Source organism: Barbus barbus (assembly GCF_936440315.1).
Source record: "Barbus barbus genome assembly, contig: scaffold_85, whole genome shotgun sequence".
NCBI lineage: Eukaryota > Metazoa > Chordata > Actinopteri > Cypriniformes > Cyprinidae > Barbus > Barbus barbus.
In genome coordinates this window covers 27,366-54,644 of record NW_027636812.1, presented here as the reverse complement: position 1 = coordinate 54,644, position 27,279 = coordinate 27,366, and the positions used below count along the sequence as shown (strand labels likewise).

Below are 27,279 nucleotides of genomic sequence, written 5' to 3'. Positions count from 1 at the left end.
TCACATCCCCTGCACAGCCTGGAACATAACATTTATTTGATCTGCCATTTTCGCTGTTGTCCTTGCTTGTTTCTTCACAACACCTGCAGAACTTCTGATGATTCGGCAGTATAAAATGTGCAGGGCATGACTTTTAATTCGGCCTCTGAGCTAGTGGCTGCTATGGGAGCTAGAGGCCACTGAAAAGAAAAATGAGTCATTAGAAATGAGAGGAAAAGCTCGAGATGTGTGGGCCTGAGTTGCAAGCGGAGGCAGCCTCACGCGTCCTTCAGCTATTGTAGGCCACGGGACGGGAGTGGGATTTATGACATCCTGAAAAGCCTGTGCATTCTGCATAGCTAGCGGAGGCAGCCTCACGTTAGCGTCTGCTATGGGAGCTGGAGGCCACTGAAAAGGAAAAGGATTAGAAGTAACATGAGGAAAAGATTGAGATGTGAGGGCATGTGTTGCAAGTATAAGCAGCTTTGTGCTCGTTTCAGCTGCTGTAGCTGTAGGCCGCAGAGGCTTGTGATATTCGGAGGAAAAAATGCTGGAGAGCCTGTGCAGCCTGCGCAGCTAGTGGAGGCAGACTCACGCTAGCATGTGCTATGGGAGCAGGAGACCACTGACAAGGAAGAGGTGATAAAATCATGAAAATACATGCTTTTCCTCTTAACCACACAAAAAGAAGAAAGTATTGAAAGCAGCACATCGGCTGGTAGAGACTTGAAGAAGGGTGCCTAGCAGTATGCACAACACATGCAAATTGGGTTGCAAGTTGCATTTGTTCAATAATATTAATAGTTTCTTTATGATAAACCTTAGTTGTTAGTTTGCACCTATAATTGTTAATTATTTAGGTACACCGTTTATTTTTTCAAAAATCAATCTTTTCATCTTATCTGTCTATCTGAGTAATGTGTAATTACTTGTGTGGGACGATGATGGTGACGAGCGAGGCGAGTTCAGGGCTTTGCTCGATCTATTGGCCGCCTTGACTGCTGGAGTGGATTTAGGAGTGAGGTTGGCTAATTTGCAGTGTAACGAATGTATTGCACAGATCCGCTTTGTTTACCCTCCGCGAGAATGGTTCTTCGGAAAAAATCAGCGTTTGCTTCAGGCTTAAATACTGTCCACTTCCGACTGGAGGATATATTGGCATGGCCGAATGATACAAGGATGTCGGGGAAGAAATTGGAAGTCTCGCCGGTGGAGGCGAGGTTAAGCCTCGGCGTTGTGGAGAGCGTGTGGCTGGTCGAGCAGAGCGCCGCCTGCCATGTAGCCTGGTGCTCGGCGGCGGAGACTGGTGGAAAAGGAAGGAGCCTAGGGCTGGCAGATTGCGACGGAGGATAAGAAAAAAACCCCAGTCCAGGTCTCGTCATTGTCTAAAAAAAGATGCGTCTGTGATATAATAGTCAAAGGAGCAAAACTGAATGCTGGAAAACTGTCATAGAACAGAGGTGAGTTGGTTGTATACTGTGTATATATATATATATATATATATATATATATATATATATATACACCTTGTTAAGGTGATTAGCTGACGAGCTCCACCTGGGCCAGACTGATTATCTGATCATGCTCCTCCCGAACCTTGTTAATAAAACATAATTTACAAAACAATTTATAATTAATTTTTTATTCACGAGATTTACATGAGGAGGAAACAATGGTGTTTGAGGCTCACGGTATGTCATTTCCATGTACAGAACTCTTATTATTCAACTATGCCAAGGTAAGTTTACAGTTTTCCATTCTATGGCACCTTTAAGTAAAGATCATGTTCCATGAAGATATTTTGTAAATTTCCTACCATAAATATATCAAAACTTAATTTTTGATTAGTAATATGCACTGCTAAAGACTTCATTTTGTCAGGGTTCTGTCACTTCGGTCAAGTTTATTCATGGTTTTGTGATCGAGCCCTGACACTCCCTTCTTGTCTTTGCTCTCTCTCGTCTGCGTGCCTGGTTTCATGTTGTGGCGTGGTGTTCGGATCCTGGCATTTCCTGTCGGCTCCAGGTTTGTTCTTGTTTTAGGAGTGTGCGGTCTCGAGGTCTCGCTCAGGCCGTGCGCTCCTCTGTGAGTGTGTGTGTGTTTTGTTCAGCATGCGGTTCAGTTTCTGCCTTTTTGCTTTTTCGTTGTGTTGTTGCATGCAGCTCGTTCTACGGCTGCATGCTTTCTCTTGTTTTGTCTTGTTCAATGTTGCACACAGCTTGTGTTTTTTTTCACTGGCTGCGTGCTTTCATGTTTGTCATGTTTTGTGAACACGCAGCTTATGAGTCTCCTCATTAGCTGCATGTTCGTGTCCTGTTTTGCACATGGCTAGTGATTTTGTTTTGCTGGCCATGTGCTTGTGTTTTTGTTTTGTGTGAGCACATGGCTTGTCTTGTTTGGATCTATGTGCCATGTGCTCTCATGTCAATTGTCTTGATCCCACCCACTTTGTTTCCTGATTATTGGTTAATTTACCCCACCTGTGTTTTCTCGTTACCCTCCTCATTTGCTCCCTTTATAATCTCCTTGTGTTTGCAGTCCTGTGCCAGTTCGTCATCGATGTTATCCTGTTCGAAGTCCTGTCCAGCCTTGCCTTGCCTTGCCAAGCCTTGTCCTGCCTTGCCAGTCTGTTTTCCCCTACGGGGTAGTTTTTGTTATTTATTTCATTTTTTTGTATTAATAAAGCCCTTTTTGCCTCCTGCAACTGAGTCCTCGTTCTATCCCTTCACCCACACCTGACAGAATGAACTGGCCAAATATGAGGACCCAGCGGAGGAAGGGCTTGCGCCGTCCGCCACCCTCCTCTCTCTCCAGCCCCCTCTACCAACGCATCCTCCAATTCAAGGCCCTGAGCTCCCTCCGTCAGTGGGGGACAGATGTCAGTAGGTTTGCCCTGGAGTTCGGTGGTGCAACAGAGGGGTTGGGGTTCAATGATGCGGCCCTCAAGGACCTCTTCAATAGTGACCTTGATGAGCCCCTCAACTGGTGGAGGATGAGGGGGCTGGACCACCTGACATTTGGAGGATTTGTGGAGTTCCTGGCACGTTCCCCGGCTAAGGAGGCTGGTGTGCCTCAGGTGGTGGCCGATGAAGCTGCAACTCCCCCAACGGCGGCTGACGAAGCTGCAGTGCCCCCAGTGGTGGCTGATGGTGCTGCAGTGCCCCACTCTCTGAGACGGAGGAGGAGGAGGAGGAACAGGAGGAAGGCTTCTTCCAACCTTCAAGGCCTGGAGGCTATTCCAGAGCCCTCTGCTGGCCATGAGGCTGTCTCTGAGCCTCCCAAGCTCCTTGCCCTATCGGCGCCGCCCAAGCTCCTTGCCCTGATACCGGCACCGTCCAAACTCCTTGCCCTGCCGGCTCCGCTCAAGCTCCTCGCCCCAGCTCATGCTCCTTGCCATGATGCCAGCGCCACCCAAGCTCCTTGCCCTATCGGCTCCGCTCAAGCTCCTTGCTCTGTCGGCTCCACCCAAGCTCAAGCTCCTTGCCCTGCCGGCTCCACTCAAGCTCAATTGAGTCCTCGCTCTATCCATTCACTCACACCTGACACATTTAGACAGCCGAAGTCGATTTTCTCAATATTTGGATTTTTTTTGCACCCTCAGATTCTAGGTTTTCAAATAGGTTTTCAATCTCAGCCAAATATTGTCCTATCCTAATAAACTATACATCACTGGAAAGCTTATTTATTCAGCTATTTATCTTAAGATTTATGTATAAATCTTAATTTTTAAAAATTGACCCTTATGACTGGTTTTGTTGTCAAGGGTCACATTTGTACATTCAATGCTTTATATTTAAAACATTAATTTCATTACTGTAGTGCAAAGATTAATTTTGTTGATATTGATTTAATTTGATTGGTCATAATTTGCCAATCAAATTAAATCAATATCAACAAAATCCTAATTGTGCTTTATTATTCCAAATTGAATGTGTTGTTATAATTAAAAAAGAAAACAAATGAAAAGTTTATAAATATAATTACAAAGGTTGCCTTTGAGCTTGATACCTACAAAGCATATTGTATAGAGCAAACATGAAATAAGTTTAATGTTGTTGTAGATTATAAAGATTTTTAGAATTAATTAAATCTGAAAGGTCATCTAAAAGTTACCCCAATTTAGAGTCCTATGAACCTTGTTTTAAGTGACCTGAAAATAAATTATATACTGTACAGAAAGCGAGCATTCCCTATCACTTTAAAGTGGCCAGTGACCAACGTAGTTGGTTTCACACACACACACACACACACACAAAACTCCTATTATAATCAAAGAAACTTTCTGCACTGCAAAATACATTTTCTCTGGATTTTTTGCCCCAAGCCCAGATTAATTTTCAACCCTGATGATGTAAATTCCTATGTAATTTTTTTCTGTCATTATTGCTTTTTGCAATAGTTTAATTTTAGTGTATAATAACTTGTGGGATGGTGTTAAAGCTTTGGAAATTGAGGCTGATGAAACTCTGATTACAATTGTATGATAAAGATATTTTACTTAATTTTTTGTCTTTTTCTCTTTTAGTGTTTCCTCAGCTGTACTTCCACATGCTACGTCAGAGGAGGAGGGTACTTCATGGAGAAATCGTAGTAGAGAAAGATGAGTAGAAAGACAACACTAAAAAAAAAAAAAAACAACAGAAAAAAAAAAACAGGAAGCCATCAGTTATTTAAGAAAAGTTTCTGCATCAGTTTATGGTCAAAATAAGAAGCTGAAAACATTCAATACAAATCAATTCTACAATTATTAGTTGCAGTATATGTTCTTAGTAGAACGTTTCTTAAGGTTCACTACCCTTTCCAGCCGTCTTTTTTTTCAAAGGGTTGGAATGATTACAATAATCAAAGGAGATATGAACCAATGGACACCCCAGTGTTATAGGAAATCATAGGTCTGCACACCATAACAATTTTCACACCAAGTGGAGATACCCCATCTGTTTTGAAAAAGAGTCATCGACTGGGATCTGGCTTTACAAACAACTATACCTAGGGTGATTTGGACTAAATTGTGATTTGTGTAATTACAGAGATACTATGGTAAACCATTCTGCAAATTCTAGGTCTTCACTTTTTTTTTCTCTCATTTATATTCTTTGACTGATTGGGGATTAAGTGATTTATATTACTATATTTTACCTTCTCCATCTGAATGGCTAAGATCATGTTACAATTGACAGCAAAATTGCAAACTAGCTATGGAGACATGTAACTACGTGAAACGTGATAAAGCAACAAGTGATAATATATATTTTTTGTCCAAACCAGCTGAGACTGTGAAAAGCAACAGAAAAGTTTGACCATTGATCAGTTTCTAGTTTTGGGATGTCAATCTGGGTATCCCCACCCACCGTGACGTCTCATTAGTTCAAAATCCCACTCCTCCTACATAATACACATCAAATATGGATGTGACTTTGTCCCAACATGAAGAAGTTTCACAGAAGTTTGGACAGAAAATTGCTTGTAACTTTCTTTGTTGGGATATATTTTTTACATTTCAGTATGCACTATGAATATATTTGTTGCTTCAGTGTTTACAATCCAAACTAGAGAAACAATAATCTTAGACTGGTTAGATATTTGTTGCCTTAACCTTAACTATCAGACCTACTGTGTTGTAGAATACATGTATATATAATTTTTTTTTTTTTTGTAAGAAACTTGTTCACATGCTCTGTTTTTGAGTAGATTATCTCTCTACGGTGCTACAATATTTAATTCTTCCGTGCAGCTGAGTAGAGAAAAGGACAGAATTTGGAGTGAGAAGTGGAGGAATTGATATCATTAAATAGAATTTTGAAGTCTTCAAACCAACGTTTTCATGTTATGTAATTTAATACCTGGAAACTGAACTGAATGAATAAAGATCTTGTGAAAAAAAAATGAATGTAAGAAAGAAAGTGAAAGAAACAAATAAAAAAAATTGACTGTATGAACTTGGGCATTGTTCTCATTGATAAATGTTTAGACTGTAAGCACTCTCAAAGAATAGAGTTTTTTTTTTTTTTTTTGTTAAGCTCATAATATTGAAAGCATATATTAAATGAATAAAAATGTCAGGCATTGAAAATAAATGTTATTATTCCGAAAAGGAAATTTGTCTTGGACTCAAAGAGCATTTACAATAACAATGTGTTGAATCCAAAAACAATAAATACAACAATGCATAATAATAAATAGTCCCTATACCTGCACTTCGTTCGTAAACGTTCATTTGTTGTGTAACATTTGATTTTTATTTACATTTAGTTATTTAGCAGACGCTTTTGTCCAAAGCGACTTAAAAATGAGAACAATAGAAGCAATCAAAACCAACAAAAGAGCAACAATATTCAAGAGCTTTAACAAGTCTTGGTTAGCAGTACACGTAGCAAGTGTTTTTTTGTGTGTTTTTTTTTAAACGATTGTATCCGCACACTGGTAATCCATATTCCAGAGGGCAACAATTCATACTCTGTGTGCAATATGTGCAATGGGTCATCTAAAATAGTATGTACTTCCCTAAGAACTTACTCTTCATATAATGACTCACTGGACTGATGTTCTCTTTTTTCTCATGGTCTTTGCTGCAAGTTTAGACTTTGTTTGAACTGTAGGGTTTTCAAACCATTCCGTAATGCAATATCTAATTATGCTCTCTGTAATTGCCCAATAAAATAAAACAAGTTTCTGTTCCACTTCATAAATCCTAAGTTTACACAGGAAAAAAAAGTATGCTGCCCACAGGAACAAATGGGAACAAACTGAGTCCCCCAGTTAAGTGTATTAGCCATGTGAATACAGGTACTTGTAGGAACACACCTGCTTGATTGACATTTCATAAATGAAAGCAGAGGGAACATAATTCAAAAAGGATAAAGGGTCCTGAAAAAAAATGTCACACTTGTACTGTTCTCTGTACATTGGAAATGAATGGGAAGCTAATTTCATTTAGTGGAAACGGTTGGTACTGCGCCCAAACAAAATCTTACTGAAAGCTAATATTTGAGATATGAGGTTGAGTTTGGAACACATCTTGTTTAGACATGGCTTTGATTTACACACAGTTTACACTTTTTTTCCATTTCAGTAATGTGTCTTCTTTAAAAAAAGACCCAACTTTTAAATTGGAAATTACATTTCAGGTTAATTCTCAAAATGTGGTTAACAGGTAATAAATTAATCATAACTACTCTATAAACATAACGTAATACCATAAAATCCCTAAAAATGCAAAATATAAAAAATATTTTAACAAGATTTTAACAATAAGCAGAAACACCATCAGGGCCTGAGGACTTTTTGGCACACAGTCGACTGGAGGATGAACAGACTTTCTGTGGGTTAACAACGAGCCTATAAGATGTGTCCTCTATTACAATGGATTCCAAAATGGAGTCGCCTAACCTCGACCAGCGATGTGGCTGTTTTTAGGCTCGTCCCCAAATAAAGTTAATATATTGAGGAATTCCATGTTAAGAATCTTACACATTTGATTACTAATGTCGTCTAGCAAATCTGCCACAAAAAGGGATTGTACAAATTCTCCGGTTAAGAAAAGAATGAAAGAAATATATAAGCATATCAACTGAGGAAATCGAAGATGCCATCCTGAGAGCTGTTAAACAGGCCCTGACAAAGCAACAATAACACTTGGATAAGGCAGCTCAGGCATCAGTCAACGGGGCTGTGGACAACTTGGTAATACCACAACTAACAGATTTTAAATGTCAAGTCAAGCAGGCAAATTAATCTGTCAGTGGTCTCGCACGCGATGTTGAAAACTTGGGTAAATTCTTCCAAAAAGTGAACTCTCGATTACCTCCAAGCCACTGTACGAGCTCAAAATCAAGATATTAGCGACCAAGATCGACAGATTGTATCACTCTCCGCAAAACTAACCAAGACAGGAACCGCCATTCGAATTTGAGGTTAGTGGGCTTACCAGAATCCGAAGAGAGATCGGACCTGATTGGGTTTCTCAAGAAGTTTTTACCATTGTGGATACCCTCCCTAACTGGTTGTGAGATCAAAATTGAGAGAGCACAGTGCCTTTACAACAGGAGGGAAACTGAATCCTTGTGTTCTCGTACTTTGATTTTCAAGTTTTGGATTACGCTTATCGTCAGGCAATTCTGAAAGGTGCGAGGGAGGCTTACCATGTAAGACACAATGAACGGACCCTGTCCTTCTATGCGGATTTCAGTAAAAAGATGGTGAGGAAGTGGATGGAATTCAGCCAAGTTCGAAAGAAGATTATCGCCCTTGGTCTCAGGCCATTCCTCATTTACCCAGCTGAGCTCAAATTGATACACCGAGGTCAATCTTTCATCTTTAAAACACCACAAGAAGCAGAGAAATTCTGGAGAATGAGGAAGTTAGGTTAATTGCATTGTCATCTAAAAGATTCACAGCTCGTGATTGTTTATTTTCTTTTTTCGGTAACACTTTAGAATAGGGAACACTTATTCACTATTGATAAATTGATAAATATGAGCAAAGGCAGCTGTGAAAATAAATCTGCATTGACTCTATCTCTGAAGTATACATTTTTTAGCACACCAGGGTGACTAGGAGCATGAAATTTTCCAGCCATGACTTCCTGTTCCACAGAATTATAAATATGAGGAACACAAAGGCCAAATTCCCTTAATCATCCATCACAAGGAGTAAAACCTAAGAATAGAGTTCTGATGTGCAGAACAAGATTGTTGAGCAAAATAGAAAGTGGCAGTAAGAAAAGAATTAAAGCATTGAAAATCCCCATTTCCAACATCAGGGTAATAATTAAGAGGTTCCAATCAACTAAAGATGTTAAAAATCTGCCTGAAAGAGGACGTGTCTATATCGTCCTAATGCATGGTGAGGAGGAGAGTTTGAGTGGCCAAAGACTCTCCAAGGATCACAGCTATAGAATTGTAGAGATTAGTTGAGTCTTGGGGTCAGAAACCTAAAAAACGTATATATCAAACATCCCCTACATCACCACATGTGGTTCGGGAGGATTTCAAGGAAAATTCTCCTCACTCATCCAAAAACAAACTCCAGCAAATTCAGTTGTCAGTCACGACTGGAACTTCAAATGGCACTGGCGTCTATGATCAGATGAAACTGAAAGAAATAGCTTTTTGGCAGCAAACCCCACCAGATGAGTTTAGTACAAACAGGGATAAAAAAAATTCCTAATGTCCACGGTTAAATATTCTGCTGGATCTTTAATGTTGTGGGCCTGTTTTTCTTCCATATGCCCTGAATATCTTGTTCAGATGCATGGCATCATGGATTCTATCAAATACCAACAGATATAAAATCAAAACCTAACTGCCTCTGTTAGAAATCTTATAATGGGCCGTGTTTGGATCTTCCACCAGGGCAACAATCCAAAACAAACATCAAAATAAACACAAAAATGGGTCACTGAGCACAAAATGAATCTTTTACCATGGCTGTCCCTGTCCTTTGACCTGAAGCCTACAGAAAATGAGTGGGGTGAACTGAAGAGAAGTACTACTAACATGGAGCTGTGAATCTGAAGGATCTGGAGAGATTCTGTATGAAGAAAATGGTCTCTGAACTTTTATCAGGTGTTCTCCAAACTCTTCAGGCATTATGAGAAAACTCAGAGCTGTTACCCTGGGAAAAGGATGTTGTAATAATAAATGCGGCCAACATGAACTAGAGAAAGCATTTATTTCACAAGAGATTTTCCTCCCACTTTGAATTGTTTTACTTCAATGATAGGTTGGAATTTTGTCTTTTTTTTTTATTTTTATGAAAGATAAAAAGGATAAGCAATGCAGATTTATTTTCCCAACCGCCTTTGTTCATATTTACCAAGGGTGCCAATATTAGCAGAGGGCACTGTATTAGGCTGAACTCTCTTATCAAGTGTAGTAGATGCTTGGATTTTTTTCACCGTAAATCTGTATCCATAGCATTAATTCAAGAGTCACATTTAAAATCTGCCGATGCCCATCGTTTTCAAGACAGACAATTCAAAGTGGTGGTGCACTCCTGTGTTGACAGTAAAACAAAGGGAGTTTTAATTTTAGTATGTAGGAAATTACAGATATCAAGACTATTCAGAGAATATGATAAATGGAAGATGTGTATGTGCTCTTGTTAAACAAATATTAATAATACTAATCTGCTCTTGGCCTCTGTCTACGCCCCAAAAACATTTGAACCATAATTTTTTGTGTCACTGGAAAAAAGTTTAAGCAAATTTTCCTGATACGCCCCTTATTATAGGAGGTGACTTCAACTCTTATCTAGACCCAGTGATAGACCGCTCATTTGGGAGACAATGCTCTCCCTCAGTTTCATCGCTCACATTCAAAAATTTTATAATCCAATTTAAACTAAGTTGGTTTATGACACTTTAGAAAAAACTATTTTAAAGATTTCTCTTTTTATTCAGCTCTGCATCACGCATATTCTAGGATCGAATACATATGTGTTTCACCTTCTCTGATTAACAGTATTCTATATATAACAATGTTGCCCATTCTCATTTCTGATCGCTCTTCGATACTTTGCAATATTATCCCCGCTACCTTCACTCCTAAGTTTTATAGGTGGTGATTTAATGACAGTCTGTTGACAAATTCAGAATTTATGGCGCAACTTAATCAACAGATTAAAACGTTCTTGGAGATTAATAGATCCCATTGTAAAAATCCACAGCTATTATGGGAGACTTGCAAGTGTTTATAAGAGGATTTTGCATAGTTTTCTCTTCGAAATTTAAAGCATCAGGAATGAGGAGACTGTCAGGGATTGAACAAGAGGTGGAGACTGCACCTGGAAACAAAAACCATAGTTCGCTGAGCAAAGACATAATATTATATCAGCTTTAAGGGGGAATATAATTCTTTGTCTTCGCACAAAGCGGAGTTTATTGTGCATAGAGCCAGACAAAAATATTATTTTCAGGGAGACAGACCTTGTCAGTTAGTGGCATGTAAATTGAAATAAAATGAGGTAAAATGCTCTATAAATGTCATAAGAAATAATGAGGGTGATACTGTAATGGAACCCAAACAAATGAATCAGGTATTTTATGATTTTTTACAAGCTTATACACTTCTGATAATACTGTAGATTTGGATAAATGTAAAACCTTTCTTAATAGTATTACCAAATTGAAATTGGCAGATATAGATTTTTTTGGAGGACACTCAAGGAGTTAAAGATAGCAGTAAAATCTCTCAAAAAGGGAAATCTGGCTCAGATGGAATTCCACTTGAGCTTTACTTGGCCTTGTGGGACACAGTAGGAGCATTAATATTAGATTCCATAAATTATGCTTTAGAACATAAAAAATTTCATAGAGATCAGAAGACTGCTCTCATAACATTACAGTTAAAAGATGGAAAAGATCCCATGAAATGCTCCAGCTATCGTCCCATATCACTGATATGTGGAGATATCAAATTATACGATTGCTTTTGTGCTACGATTGGATAAGGTAATGGTTGAATTAATCCATTTTGACCAAACAGGCTCCATTAGGGGTCGTTTGGCACCAGATAATGAAGACACTGTGCTTTCTTTGCATGCAGAAAAGGCATTTGACAGGTTGGAGTGGCCATACCTGTGGGCAGTAATGAAACATTTAGGATTTGGTCCAAGATTTGTATCTATGATATCTATTTGTATCTATGTATCTATGATACAAATTTTATGCGAAACTCTCTTGACCACTTTACCTTTACCTTTCCCATTGCAGAGGGGCACATGACAAGGCTGCCCTCCCTCACCATTATTATTTGCGTTATCATTAGAATCCCTTGCACGACCCATAAGAGAACACAAATCTATATACCCCATTGATGTTCATGGCTCTAAACATTCTACCTCACTTTATGCTGATGACATTCTTCTGTTCCTCTCCAACTTCAAAGTATCAATCTCACAAGTGTTATCCGTGTTCAATGATTTAAAAAATTTAGTAGGTTATAAAAGGAATTTGCAAAACAAATTCATCCCTAAATTCGTCTGCCACTAATGTTCAGTATCCTCCCTCCCTCCATTCATAAATAAGAAATAAGTAATGTTATTTCTTATTTAGGAATTAAAATATATGCAAGTTTTAAGAAATTATACACAATAATTACAGGGAAATCTCTCAAAGGGTGACAGAGGATATACAGCGTTGGAATACTCTCCAAATTTCTTTACAAGAAAGAATTTCTATTGTTAAGACGAACATTCTTCCTCACCTTAATTTCTTTCATGATTCCAATTTCTCCTCCACCCAAGTTTCTTGAGCAAAGCCAATCTTTGATCTCCAAATTCATATGGAACAGTAATTGAGCTAGAATTACATCTACTACTTTGCAGCGTCCTAAACTGATGGAAGAAAATTTTATTACTGGGCATTTCAACTAAAAGTTTTGAGGGTCTGGATGGACGAGAATTGTAAATTGTGGTGCCTTGTAAATCCATAGAGACCGCAATGGTACAGCCTAATAGTCTTCAAGATTTTCCATATACAAATTTAAAAGGCAAGAAACTTAAAGTTAAATTTGCCGTTGTAGTTGCTAATTGTACATTTACATTTCACTGCTGGTTATACTCTGTATAATTGTGTATGTGACGAATAAAAATCTTGAAGCTTGAATAATTGTCTGGCAGTATGGAAAAAACCATAGAAAATGTTTTAAATGGTACCTACTGTAAATTCCATAACCTAACCTAACCCAACGTCTAATCCTAACTGTTCTACAGGTATATGTCAAAAATCTGTAGTTGGTACAATGTATCATATGTTTTGGGAATATTCTAACATAGTCTCATCCCAACTCGTCACATATTGACGCTTGGTTTTGGCGTCGCTTTTTGACGCTCAAGGTACCACTTTAGCGTCACCTCGATGCACTCCTCTGACAGAAACGCTCGAAACTCCACTGAATGCAACCCAGGTAGACTATTTCCCGTGAAGGGGTCAGACCGATCTTTCAGGTTTATCTTGAAACCTAGTCTCTCCAGATGAGTCACCAGTGTATCTGTATCGACCACTGCTTGGTGCGGAGACAGTGGACACACGAGCAGGTCATCTAGATAAGACAAGACCAGTTTGTTAACTGGGTAGCGAGAGGGCCTTTCCCGTCTTCACTCACTAGCGGTGTTGTGGCACCCTCTAGCGGCGAAGGGAGGGATATTCATCTTTGTTTGGACTGATTTTTTAGATAGAGAACCTTTTATTTGTGTTGGGATGCTTGTGAACTCTTGGTTTTCCTCCCTCGGAACAAACCCTGTGGGTAGAGGGGGAAACACTGTTTTGGGGGGCACCTGGGGAACATGGGCCACACGCTTGCATACATTTGACACTTAACAGTCTGCAGGAATGATTCTTGTAGTCGAATACCTTCTCCCTTTCCCCACGGGAGGGAGAAGTGGAAAATTCTGCACTGACGAGACCGAGAAACTCTGAGTGCTGTCTCTAATTCCTTCCTGGAACTGGATGTCTCAGGTAGACCGCCACTTTTTGTTACACTGGGCCTGGGGGTTAGCTGAACGATGCTTCGCTGCTGTGGCTGTGTAAGATTTCATGGTTTCACAAACCCAGGTTTTGTCTGCGCGGCTGCACTTCCGGATGTTGCGACTGGGTGGGGTGGGAAGGCTGAAAATCAGACTGATCTGCTTTTCCCAACTTTGAACAGCTCCGTGAGATGTACGCAGCTTTAAATCTGCGATGACACATATCTCTTCCCAGAGCGCTGGGCTGGGAGATCCGGAGTCCAGTTGACTACCCATTTCCTAAAAAAGCTTGGCTTGATAGGCCGTGAAGAGAGATGTTGCATTCAAAGCATGAACCGCCAGCGTGGAGGATTTGTATATTTTCTGGAAAACAGAGGTGGCAAAGCGTTCTGTTTTCCCTGGCAGCGAGGCTCCGGTTGAAGAGAGAGCCCTGCGGCTTGGATGTAAATGGTCTGAGGACACTCTATGGGTTCCTCTCTTGGTTGAGTTGAGAGGCATGGGTCTGACTTTCCTGTGGCTACCACTCGGAATCTACTTTCTTGGGGTTTAGTCGAGAAAGTTGTCCAGTGAGTGCAGCCCTTGGGGATTGGATAGTGCTGCCTGAGCATGTTAAGCGCCCAAGCAGGAGATGCAGAGACCGTGAGAATCCTTGGCTGAAATCCACGCTCCAAAAGCACAAGGATGAGGAGGATAGCCTTTCCCGCCGTGGCTATCTGGCTCTTTCTAGGTGGCCATGACAGCGACTGCACTCTCTTCGTACGGTAATTCCAGCACAACGTGAAAACTTGTGCGGAGCTGTGTTGAGAGTAGTGAGCTCTTGCGAAAAAATTGCGTTTGGGACGTTATCTTGCGGCTTCGTCTGTAAACTGTTGAGCAATAATTCCCAAAGTCTGCTGAGGACAGCTTCCGAAAATCTTCCACGGGGAAGAGAGCAAGCATGACCAGACAGCAGGTAGCTGCGGTTTATATACAGGGAGGCAGGTTTATATACATGGCAGACCAATCGCTGATCACTGCAGCGATTGGTCTGCCATGATTGGCAGACATGGTGTAATTGGTGCTTCCGCAATCCCATAGTGAAATACAGAACGAATGTTAGAAAGAGAACTCACTCTGGGGGGAACACTAGTATATTTTAAACTCACCAGTGAAAGGGTAAAAGAAAAAAAAACAACAACAATGGATTCCAATACATCTCTGCAGTTTACAGTCCTGCATATCAAACCTGATGTTAAATCAAATTCATTTGCTTTCGATAGTCTGATAAAAAGACTGTTCTCTTGTCACTTTAAAAGACTGATAAGCTCTTCTTGCACTACTCACACATTTAACACACTGATACGCTCTTTTTGCACTACACACACACATTTAACACACTGATAAGCTCTTCTTGCACTACACACACATATCTGCACAGTTTTGTTTTATTTAACTGGTTTGCACTTTATCTATTCTGCCATGTGCCTTATGCCACTTTATCTCTTTTTTTATTTTTCTACAATGTCCTCAGACTGATAAGCTCCTCTTGCACTATATGTATATACACTCTATGCATATACACATATACAGTTGGGCAAAAGTTCAGCCACCAATTGTGCAAGTTCTCCCACTTAAAAAGATGAGAGAGGCCTGTAATTTTCATCATAGGTACACTTCAACTATGAGAGACGGAATGGGGGGAAAGAATCCAGGAAATAACATTGTCTGATTTTTAAAGAATTTATTTGCAAATTATGGTGGAAAATAAGTATTTGGTCAATAACAAAAGTTAATCTCAATACTTTGTTATATACCCTTTGTTGGCAATGACAGAGGTCAAACGTTTTCTGTAAGTCTTCACAAGGTTTTCACACACTGTTGCTGGTATTTTGGCCCATTCCTCCATGCAGATCTCCTCTAGAGCAGTGATGTTTTGGGGCTGTCGCTGGGCAACACGGACTTTCAACTCCCTCCAAAGATTTTCTATGAGGTTGAGATCTGGAGACTGGCTAGGCCACTCCAGGACCTTGAAATGCTTCTTACGAAGCCACTCCTTCGTTGCCCGGGTGGTGTGTTTGGGATCATTGGGGTGAGATCTTCCGTGGAGCCCCAGATCGAGGGAGATTATCAGTGGTCTTGTATGTCTTCCATTTTCTAATAATTGCTCCCACAGTTGATTTCTTCACACCAAGCTGCTTGCCTATTTCAGATTCAGTCTTCCCAGCCTGGTGCAAGTCTACAATTTTGTTTCTGGTGTCCTTCGACAGCTCTTTGGTCTTGACCATAGTGGAGTTTGGAGTGTGACTGTTTGAGGTTGTGGACAGGTGTCTTTTATACTGATAACGAGTTCAAACAGGTGCCATTAATACAGGTAACGAGTGGAGGACAGAGGAGCCTCTTAAAGAAGTAGTTACAGGTCTGTGAGAGCCAGAAATCTTGCTTGTTTGTAGGTGACCAAATACTTATTTTACAGAGGAATTTACCAATTAATTCATTAAAAATCCTACAATTCTTTCCCCCCATTCTGTCACTCATAGTTGAAGTGTACCTATGATGAAAATTACAGGCCTCTCTCATCTTTTTAAGTGGGAGAACTTGCACAATTGGTGGCTGACTAAATACTTTTTTGCCCAACTGTAAATGTGATCAAAAAACTAAACATATATAAGAACATGTTTGTTTGGAACCATTTACAATTTTAAAGCTAAACCTGTATTTAAATTTAAGAATGAAATTATTTACCTGTTGACACGCTGGTCGTTTCTCAATATGTGTACTTGTCTGTACTTGTGTTCTTGTGGACTTGTGAAACGTCATCAGTCGCTGCCGAAGTACTGTTCCAATTCAAAGTTCACATCTAGCCAAGTCCAGTTCAAATCCCCGGATGTGTTCTTGATCCGCCCCTTTTACCGAGGATGCATCGAGAGGTGACTTGTGCGGACTTGATACGGGCCATAACCCAGAATTCAGTTCGTCCTCCCGTCCTCGAGAGTTCATTCTTCTGAGTCGAACTTGGCAAGTCCAAACTCGAAAGGACGGAAGTCCAGACTCTGCGAACTTGGTATTGAGAAACGGCCTCTGTGTAGTTGGATTGCTGAGCGCCAGAAAATCAGTAATGAAGTGTTTTGACAGTTACACAAAGAACGATTTCAACATAAAAGTGTTCCTCGGGATGCTTAGGTTCTAAATATAAACGTTACCACTCCCGGCTCTGTGTGGATTAATTCACATCTCTTTTCATAGCTCTTTTGACAATACATATTATTTCAAAGCAGCTTAACAGGAAATGTATTAAAATATTTTAAAGAAGTGTGGAGTACTGGGCTGTGCTGCCATATTCTGTGGTAAATTTGCTTACAAGCAGGAATGGTGTTAAATCTTTACCAGAAAAAAACAAAAAACAATCCTGTAATTCAACAAGGTTAAAGTGTGGCAGGACATGATTTGGAGGGAGGCCGTTTTTGACAATAGGGCCTAGCTTAAGTTTTTTATTTTTTTTATTTTTATTCAAGTGCCCTCGGGTGAAGTCAACTCATGTTTTTTATTTACTGTATTATTATTATTATTATTATTACAATCATTTTGTGTGTGTGTGTGTGTGTGTGTTATGTATTACACTGGTATTCCCTATGTCATGGGGTCCGAATGTCCACACCAGTATTACAACTTTGACTTTGTTAGGAAATTTTTTGTCCCTATGAGTAAACAAGCATATGATTGACACTTCGAGTGTCAGTCTCCCTGAATATATTAGATATGCAATTCCATTTTCTACCAGTAGGGGTAAAATGGAAGACTGTGAAAGATGTCCACTGTCCTCCTCTATTGATAGACACTGGTCTCATGTCTCTATCGTCCTGTTCACGAAAGTTATTACAAAAAGAAAGTTAATTTTTGACATGTAATTCCCTTTTCTACCAGTAGGGGTAAAATTGAAGGTTGTGAAAGATGTCCACTGTCACCGATTGACGGGATGCACTTTTTTCCAGGGGTTTCAGAACAGCGTAATCGAAAATGCGTCATCAGGTAGGCGTGCCCTATTTGAGAATCTGCATAGGTCACCGATCATGCGCAGTTGGGGAATAGCCATTTACTTCAGATACCTGTCCTGATCGCAAGTGTTTCATGTCAGATTACATTCATACTGTTATAACTTCAGATACCTGTCCTGATCGCAGGGGTTTCATGTCAAATACCTTTCATATTATATACAGTACCTTCAGATACCTGTCCTGATCGCAGGGGTTTCATGTCAAATACCTTTCATATTATATACAGTACCTTCAGATACCTGTCCTGATCGCAGGGGTTTCATGTCAAATACCTTTCATATTATATACAGTACCTTCAGATACCTGTCCTGATCGTAGGGGTTTCATGTCAAATACCTTTTATATTATATACAGTACCTTCAGATACCTGTCCTGATCGCAGGGGTTTCATGTCAAATACCTTTTATATTATATACAGTACCTTCAGATACCTGTCCTGATCGCAGGTTTTTCATGTCAAATACCTTTTATATTATATACAGTACCTTCAGATACCTGTCCTGATCGCAGGTGTTTCATGTCAAATACCTTTTATATTATATACAGTACCTTCAGATACCTGTCCTGATCGCAGGGGTTTCATGTCAAATACATGTTATATTATATACAGTAATTTCAGATACATTTATTGTTGTTATTGTAAAACCATGGTTAATTTTCGAAAGGAGACTGGCTACAATTTAACGTTACAGTAAAACATAATCAGGCTATTGACGGTTACTGCACGTTTTACATTTCTTCTGGTTGTTTGTTTTCGAAAACCGTTTAAATGTAAGGTTATAAAACATAAAAAATAACCTGTATGACTGTTTTGTTCTTCATTACCCATCGTAGGTATGCTTTTCATTATCCATCTGAGCTGATCCTGGGATTGGAAATGCCCGCGCAAAAAAAAACAGCATTCTGGGCATGATCATGATCGGTGACCTTAATTTTTTTCTTTTTTTTTTTTTTTGGAAAGGGGGCGTTTTCCCAAAACCTCCAGAAATGCCCATCTTACGTCGTGGTAATGAAACCCCTGGAATTTAGTGACAGCCATTGATTGACGGGATGCACTTTTTTCCAGGGGTTTCAGAACAGCGTAATCGAAAATGCGTCATCAGGTAGGCGTGGCCTATTTGAGAATCTGCATAGGTCACCGATCATGCGCATTTGGGGAATAGCCATTTACTTCAGATACCTGTCCTGATAGCAGGTGTTTCATGTCAGATTACATTCATACTGTTATAACTTCAGATACCTGTCCTGATCGCAGGGGTTTCATGTCAAATACCTTTTATATTATACACAGTACCTTCAGATACCTATCCTGATCACAGGGGTTTCATGTCAAATACCTTTATATACAGTACCTTCAGATACCTGTCCTGATCACAGGGGTTTCATGTCAAAAACCTTTTATATTATATACAGTAACTTCAGATACCTGTCCTGATCACAGGTGTTTCATGTCAAATACCTTTTATATTATATACAGACTGGTCTCATGTCTATAGGCCCTTAAAAAGCTATTACAAAAACACCGCCCACTGAGCTATAGCAAAAAAAACGAAGAAAACTTGCCCTTTCCCTTCGTTCCCTTACTGAAAGCTCCGCGGAGAGTGAGCTCTCCCGGTTTAATGTACATTGCGACGGCTTGTGCGGGGCAGTGCTTATTACATCGACCGAAAATTATGAAAAAGAAGGTCCGCGTTGATTCTGCCTTCTCAGCACTAGAATGGACATATAAGATTATTTCAAAATACATGATAGCTTGGCAAATATCATCGAAAACAGACATTTACTGTATGTCTCACGTAGACATTATGTGAAATAAATCGGAGGTAGATGGATTTGAACATTATAGCGACCGCATTTACCCAGCTGCTTTCTGTCTTCAGTGTTAAGAGTGGTTTTGTGGTCCAGGGTCACATTTGTTTCTCTGTGTTATATACATTTTTCATTTGTTGAACATTAATTAAGTTGTTACTAATAAATTGGTTTGGATGTTTTTTTTTTTTTTTTTGATTTTCTAATAAATTAGTCTTGAATTTTCTGAATGCTTTATTCCTATTATGTACCGCATTACTACATTGTTCTGTCCACCAAGGCACTGCTTTTCGCTTTTTTACATTGTCCCTTGTGTACGTGGCCATAGTAGACGGACTATTTACTTTGAGATCATCGCCACCTAGTGGCAACCATAGGAGTTTCAAAACAGTAATGACGTAGCGAAGCCTCGTTTGCTGAAATCACGTGATTTGCCCAATTTGATACTCGCTTCGAACCACTGATTCAAAAACAAAAGATTCATAAAAGTTTCGAAACTGCGTGAAGCAGTGTTTCAATAAGTACTAGGTTGCTTGCCTTCCTGCCTTTTCAGCTTTGGTTATTATTATTAATTGGACGTGGCCTGTGGGGATACCCCTTGGACGTCATGACGTCGTTACTTCCGGATTCTTTTTCTAGGCTGTGTTTTGTTGTCGGACGGAGGTTGAAATACTGTTTTCTTTTACTTTTTTTATTATTTAACCTGTTTATTTACAGTAGTGTCGGCATGAATCGTATCTTCGGCCGAGGACAACCTAAAGCACCGCCACCAAACCTGACGGACTGTATATCGGGTGTAAGTTATGTGTTTGTTTCTATGTAACGTTAATTTGGAGAATGCGAAACAAAAGAACGTCGTCCTGAGAGCTGAAATGGCTTCAGTGTCGCTTAAATCTCTCACTGAATTATGTTTCTTCATATTATCTGCCTAAAGATTTTTCATGTTATTTGTTATGAGTGGTTGAAATGTGTTCTGCTGTGTCATGTAGTAAAGCAGACTCTATCCATGTAACGTTAACGTTAGATTGATTTTATTGTTGTTCTCTTGGTTTGCTTATGTTAAAGAAGTGGCATGGTTGGTGTTTTTGAATACACACAAAATTTGTTCTGAAAGTTGTGTATGACAAAAAAATTGTGTTGAGGTTGTGTGAATTTGAACCAGTCCTGCTGGTTTCTTTAGAGTTCAATGACTTATCACTGGGTGTCATTTTTTTCCACATTTACAATTGCTGCAGCTCATTTCCTAAATAAATTAAGCATGTGCATGGATGAATATATGTTGTATCCAATATAATATCTTTCATTCCCTTTATGAATTCCAGGTTGACTCCCGAGCAGAGTCTGTCGATAAGAAGATAGCCAGACTTGATGCCGAACTGATGAAATACAAAGATCAAATGAAGAAAATGAGGGATGGCCCATCAAAGGTAAAATTTGGTTCAGACTTTACCTGGGTGGGATTATGTGTTTCTGTTTGAACATTAAAGGAATCGCTCACCACAAAATTTAAATTCTGTTACATTTACTTGTATTTCTGTTTCTTTTAATTGTATTCATAACATTTTCATCATTCCATGAAAAACAAAAGGGATGTTAGGCAGAATGCCTTAACTACTTTTTACCATACAGTGTAATTTGATTTTGATTTATACTGCAAAGCTGCGAAAAGAAATGAAAAACTATATAAGTAGTCCATAAAACTTGTACGCTATAGATCACATCTTTTGAATCCATATGATTTTGTAACTATATGAGCTATGTGCAGAGCTGGGTAGATTACTTACAAATTGTAATCTGCTACTGATTCCAAATTAAATGACAAAAAATGTAATTAGTAACGTAATCCATTACATTATACAAATTACGTAATATAATCAATTACTTTTAGATTACTTTTGAGCTATCTCGTTTTTCACATCGATTTAAATGGGATAATCTTGTACCATATTGATATAAAAATGTAAAGAGTAAGAAAATATATTCAGTTTCTTGTTATTAACAACATGAAGTACATTAAATATTATATTATGTTAAGTTTTCCCAAACTGAGTTTGTGAAGGAACTGCAGGGGGTTTATGAGTTTAATGAAAAGCTAATAATTAAATGTTGAATTAAAACAAATAATTTTTAAATTAATCAAAACACTTACTGAAAAAATTAAATATTTTATTTGTTAGCCTGCATGTCATGTGACCATAACCAACGTCAGAGAACCATGAACATGCAAATGTGATACTTCCTCATTAAAATCTTTATTTTAACATCTCAAGGGTACTTCAAATAAAAATATATTAGGTGAAAGAGGATCAGATGACAAAAAAGTGCAAATTTGTGCATTTTCATGTGTTAGAAAGACAAACATCTTCAAGTAATATATGGTAAAATAACTGACTGAGTGATAATTCAAATAAAATTAATGTGTTCATCAGTAATTGATGCAATATTGAAACACTTCTTAAACCTGAAATGATTGTTGTAAATCCAGTGGTCAAATGCTGGATATAGGAGTAGCCACCTGACTAATGACTGACCTATGTGTGAATGTTCACAAAATTGTAAGACTTTCTCAGTGTATATAAGCAGTAGGCCTATTTAGAAAGGACAATTTAAAAGATGAAAAAGAGGAATTTGGGAGAATCAGTAAATTATGAATAAATTATTGCTGTTGTGTAAATATGTAATCCATAAAGTAAATGTAGTCTGATTGCGTGTATTGTAGAATGTAATTTACTCTAATTACAAGTACTTAATTTTTGGATTACGTAAATCTGATTACGCAATCCAGATTACATGTAATCAATTACCACCCTGCTCTGGCTATGTGTGATGACCAAAAACAGAAATTTAAGATGATGTATGTTGAAAATAATTCCCTATATAGCTCTCAAATTCTATTTATACTTTATATTCAAACCTGGTGTGTCACAGTTGGTTAAAAAAAACAATGTTGGTGTTGTTTGACATTAAACCTGGCGTGACACTCTTAGATGCTAGGTTTGAATATCTCCAAATGTGAATGAGATTTAAGACTTTTTTTTTTACTTTTTTGTCCTTCATACAAAACTCTTGTATAGGTTCAGAAGACACAAGCGAGTCTACTGCTCTCAGTTTTCTGTTACTTGATTTTGCCTTGATTTTTGGTTACTCAATAAATTTAGGTTTCTTTTTTTTTTTTTTTTTTTATCTATTTCTTTATTTCTTTAAAAAATAAAATAATAATAATTCAACATTATAGCCATATATCTGGTGTCTGACAGAGCACACCACAGAGTGCAAAGCGTAGTGTATGAAGTTCTGACCTAACAATGCAAACAGGAGATTGGACAAATTGTAGTCAATTTTTTTTTCTGCTTCTATTCTAGAACATGGTGAAACAGAAAGCCATGAGAGTCCTCAAACAGAAGAGAATGTAAGTGCCCTTATTTGTAGTCATTATTAATGCGTTTATGTATAAAATCTGCACTAAATTAAAGCTGCAAAGCTTTCACCTTGGTGCTCTCTGGGGGTGCTGGTGTGTTTTGCGCATCCATCCCTAGCCTCTCAACAATAATTTCTGTTTCTTAGCAAAATATCAAAAATCCACTGTGTTGCCAGTGGAATTCCATTCTATTTTGCTAGGTTTCATTTAGCTAGATGTTTCTAGCGGGTTTTAGCATGTTTTATCACATAGCTGGGTATTACTAACATGCTTTATGCTTAGCCAAGTGTTACTAGTATTGTTGTGCATGTTCCTGGCATGTTTAGCACTTTCTGGCACATTTAGGGCCCAAGCACTGAGAGTGCCCTGTTATTATATAAAGATTATTAAAGGGTCTAAAGACTTAAAGTTCTGAAACCCTATTGTGTTTGCACTGACTATTTTGTCCTAAAATGTATGGGCAACAAAGTGAATTGTAGAGACCCCAAAGCTTGGCAGGATTTTCTTAAACTTAAACACTACCCTGGCACACAGAACATTTTTTATTCTTCTGCCATTTAAAATTCTTATTCCACCTTTGGTATAATTTTTCAAAACAATTCTACAAGAGTTATGATCCAAACACAAATTGCCTTATTATATATAATATACTGTTGTACTATATTTATTTGTTATTTGTTTTGTGGCACTGCTAATACATTAAACTCTTGTATGCTGTGTTTTTCTTTTGCAAGTAACTTAAAATAGTTAGCCAAATAAACAAATGAAAATGTGCGTAAATGTTTACCACAGGGGTGTCCAATCCTGCTCCTGGAGGGCCACTATCCTGCAGAGTGTAGCTACAACCACAATTAAACTTCCAGGCAGGTGTTGAGGAAAATTGGAGCTAAACTACAGGACTGTGGCCCTTCAGGACTGAGTTTGGACACCCCAGATTTACTATGTGCTCCTCATACAAAAAACAATTGGTCTGTATCATAAATGGTGTTTTCTCAACTTTTGTTAATGCAAAAAAACGATACAAGACATGATATTGCTATATCTACAGGTATGAAGGGCAGAGAGATCAGTTGATGCAGCAGTCATTTAACATGGAACAAGCAAACTACACCATCCAGACACTAAAAGACACCAAGACCACTGTAAGAATGCAGTCATAAGAAAAAAAAGAAGAAACTGTGGTCTATTCTATATTTCCCTTTGTGTTTTTTCAACATTAGCAATATGTAACAAGCATACTTGTTTTATGTGTGTGCATGTTAATGTTTTTAACATAGGTGGAGGCAATGAAAATTGGTGCCAAAGAAATGAAAAAAGCATACAAGAATGTTAAAATTGATCAGATTGAGGTAAGATTCTTTTCATTTATTTACTTAGTCTAAAATACCAAATTGTCTGAACTGATTAAAAAAATTGATGAGTGTATTAGAAAAAGTTTTGCTGTTCATGCTGCAGGATCTGCAAGATCAGTTGGAGGACATGATGGAAGATGCTAATGAAGTGCAAGAAGCTCTTAGCCGCAGCTATGGGACACCAGACATTGATGAAGATGACCTGGAGGCAGGTTAGTTAGAACAGGTGTTAAGGTAGTTTGTTTTATTTTGTGCATTTAGCATTTATTATTTTTGATTAGTGATTAGTTATGATCTATTACTAATAAATGTATTTACTTTGTTTACTATAAAAAATAATGTTGGTTTTGCATGCATGATTATTTGTTTGTACCATAAGAGCTGGATGCACTTGGTGACGAACTCCTTTTGGACGATGACAATTCCTATCTGGATGAGGCTGCTTCTGCTCCAGCTATACCCGAAGGAGTACCAGGAGACAGAACCACGAATCGGGTAAATACACCCATTAATTAAAAAACAAAACACATTTTTATTTATTTAGTGTTTTTCTAGAAAATGTCACATTTGTAATCTGAAATGTACTGCGACTTATGTTCCAAAGCAGCCTGTATTATGCAAGCACGGAAAGCAAACAAATATGCATTCACATATAACATATTAGTACTAGTACTTCAAGTCGATACTTTTTAAAAATCTTAAAAATTCTTTCAAACACTCCCATGCGTATTTGTGAGAGCACAAAAAAAAATGTATATGTGAAAAGTCTGAGCATTAAGGTTTCACAAACGGGGTGTAGTTTAAACCAGGACTTGGCCTTAGTTAAATTAAGATATTTAAGCAACTTTTCCAAAAATGCCTTAGAAGAAAACATTAAGGTGTGCATCTTGACACAGAACAATGACACTGACATATTTTAAGATATGTCAGCACAAGATATTTTCAGTTGAGACAGCTCAAACATGCATTTTAGTCTGGGATTATCTTAAGGCTTGTCTGTGAAACCGGGAGTATGTCTAGCAGTGTAAGTGCAGTAGACCTGCTACTTGTTCTGTCACCTGTAAAGTTTTTTGTTTGTTTTTTCCATTTTATTATTTACGTTATTTTATTTAGTAACTTTTTAATGTAATGGTAACTTAACTGAATAATATCTGAAGGCTACATGCTAATGTTTTAATGTATATTTTATAATCTCCAATACAAATAATAATTTACTAATTTAACTTTTTTTTTTTTTTAAGTATTTAAAACATAATAAAATAGTTCGTGGTATTACGGTTATAAACAGTATTTACAAAATTGCATGTAAATATTTCATACTGAGCACTGCATTTTTAGTTACACGTTCTTTGCTTTGTGGAATAACATCCACTGTTACAGAAAATGATTTTTGCAAACTGATATCAGAATTCTGCTTTTTGCAAACAGGATGGAGTACTGGTGGATGAGTTTGGCCTTCCTCAGATTCCAGCTACATAATGGAACAAAATGACAATATATCCTAAACCCTCAAAGGATTTGGACAAATATCTACAAACATAAACACTGGGACAGACCTTCAATGTCAAGATTTCATCTCTTTTAAAATCAGTCTTGATCTACTTCAGATTATAATCTTTTGCTTCATAAGAAATCTGTCCATGATATCTTTCAACATTAATCATTGTGTTCAGAGTTTTTGTTGGTTGGTTTGTTTTTGCCTGTAGATATGATTTATTTTCTGAAGGATATGCACCAGTAGGTGGTTTACTTTGTACTGCAATACACTTTATTGAAAGCATAAATAAATATAATTTACATAAAATATCACATTTCTATACACAAACAAAAAACTAACTTCTGTATACATAAATCTAATTGAAGTTCAATATCCATTCGGTAATCCATATATCACCAGCTGTGAGGAAAGATCTTATTGTGCAGATATTCCACAACCTCTTTTTTTTATCCTTGAGTTTCTCAAATTCATAGTATGAAATCTAGAGACATAGTAAAACTAAGGCCATTATGGAGCATTGTCAAACATTGTAATGCATACAAGACTGGGGTTTAAAGGAATAGTTAACCCAAAAACAAAAGTTATTTGCTCACCCTCATATTGATAAAAATTCCAAAGACTTAAATTTAAACCACTGGAGTTGTATGGACAACTTTTACACCTCTGTCCTTTTCAGAGCTTGAAATGTTTTGTAGCTTGTGGATTGAATGGATTGAAACAATTCCAGGTGAAAAACAAGCACACTTTCATATATTTTTTCCATATCGCCCACCCCTATATCACAATCACAATTTTTTTAGAAATATCACGATTTTCACAATTCTTCGTCATGTTGGTTTTACTATTTTGCAAGTTATCTGAGCATTACAGCCAAACTAATTCCCCTATTATAAAGACAGCCTTTTTAGGTAAAAAAAAAAAAAAGAATGGCAGATATTTAGGCCAAAGTGGGTGAAGATACAAATCTTTTTCATTTATCTTTGTTATTAAATAATAAGAACAAAGATACACATTACAAAAAAACATAATATACAAATAAAACAAACAGTGCTTTATTTCCAGGTACAATAGGTATGTATTTAGCAGGCGCATTCAAGAAATTGAATGAACAAATATAAAAATAAAACGCTATAGACTGATTCCTAAAGCAACTGTATTAAAGTTCTTCAGTCAAGAATAGTGAGTGATTTTTCTCTTAAGAGTGTTTTTTATTAACATTAAAGGAATAGTTCACACAAAATAAAAAATTGTCATCTGTCAATTGTCAAAATGTTTTATGTACAATCATTTACTCACTCAAAGTTGTTTTAAACCTGAATGAGTTTCTTTCTTCTGCTATTTTGAGGAACGTGGAAAACCAAAGAGTTGCTGGACCACAGTGACTTGCATAGTATTTTTTCCTACTATCAAATTCACTGTGGACCAGCACTGGGGTCGACAATATAATTGGCCCGGTGGCCCGGACGTACTTTTAAAACCTTTTAAAACCGTCAGGGCCACCAGATCGCTCCAACCACTAGCCCGGTGGGGCCAGTAAAAATAATGCCTCGATTAAAAAAAAAGTCTAATTTCACATTAATTACCTGTGGTTCTGTGTTTTGATTTCTGTTAAATCGTCTCGGTAACCACCGCTAGCAGGTTACGTGATCCCGACAGCCTTACAGATGCAGCGGGTTTATGCTCGCTCCCGCGGTTACGCGCGCAAACTGCACACTGCTGCTCAGC

At 37.9% G+C, this 27,279-nt stretch overlaps 1 protein-coding gene across 1 annotated transcript; it reads left to right on the top strand.

The window, feature by feature from the left end:
• The first annotated feature begins 19,714 nt into the window (after nucleotides 1-19,714).
• On the top strand, nucleotides 19,715-25,878 carry LOC306868607 (charged multivesicular body protein 5-like). Its single transcript, XM_079414864.1, has 8 exons — nucleotides 19,715-20,082; nucleotides 20,609-20,713; nucleotides 22,649-22,695; nucleotides 23,753-23,846; nucleotides 23,982-24,053; nucleotides 24,160-24,268; nucleotides 24,436-24,551; nucleotides 25,485-25,878. Exons 1-8 carry the CDS (start codon nucleotides 19,894-19,896, stop codon nucleotides 25,533-25,535), a joined length of 783 nt encoding a protein of 260 aa, XP_079270990.1. The 5' UTR covers nucleotides 19,715-19,893; the 3' UTR covers nucleotides 25,536-25,878.
• Nucleotides 25,879-27,279: the final 1,401 nt, after the last annotated feature.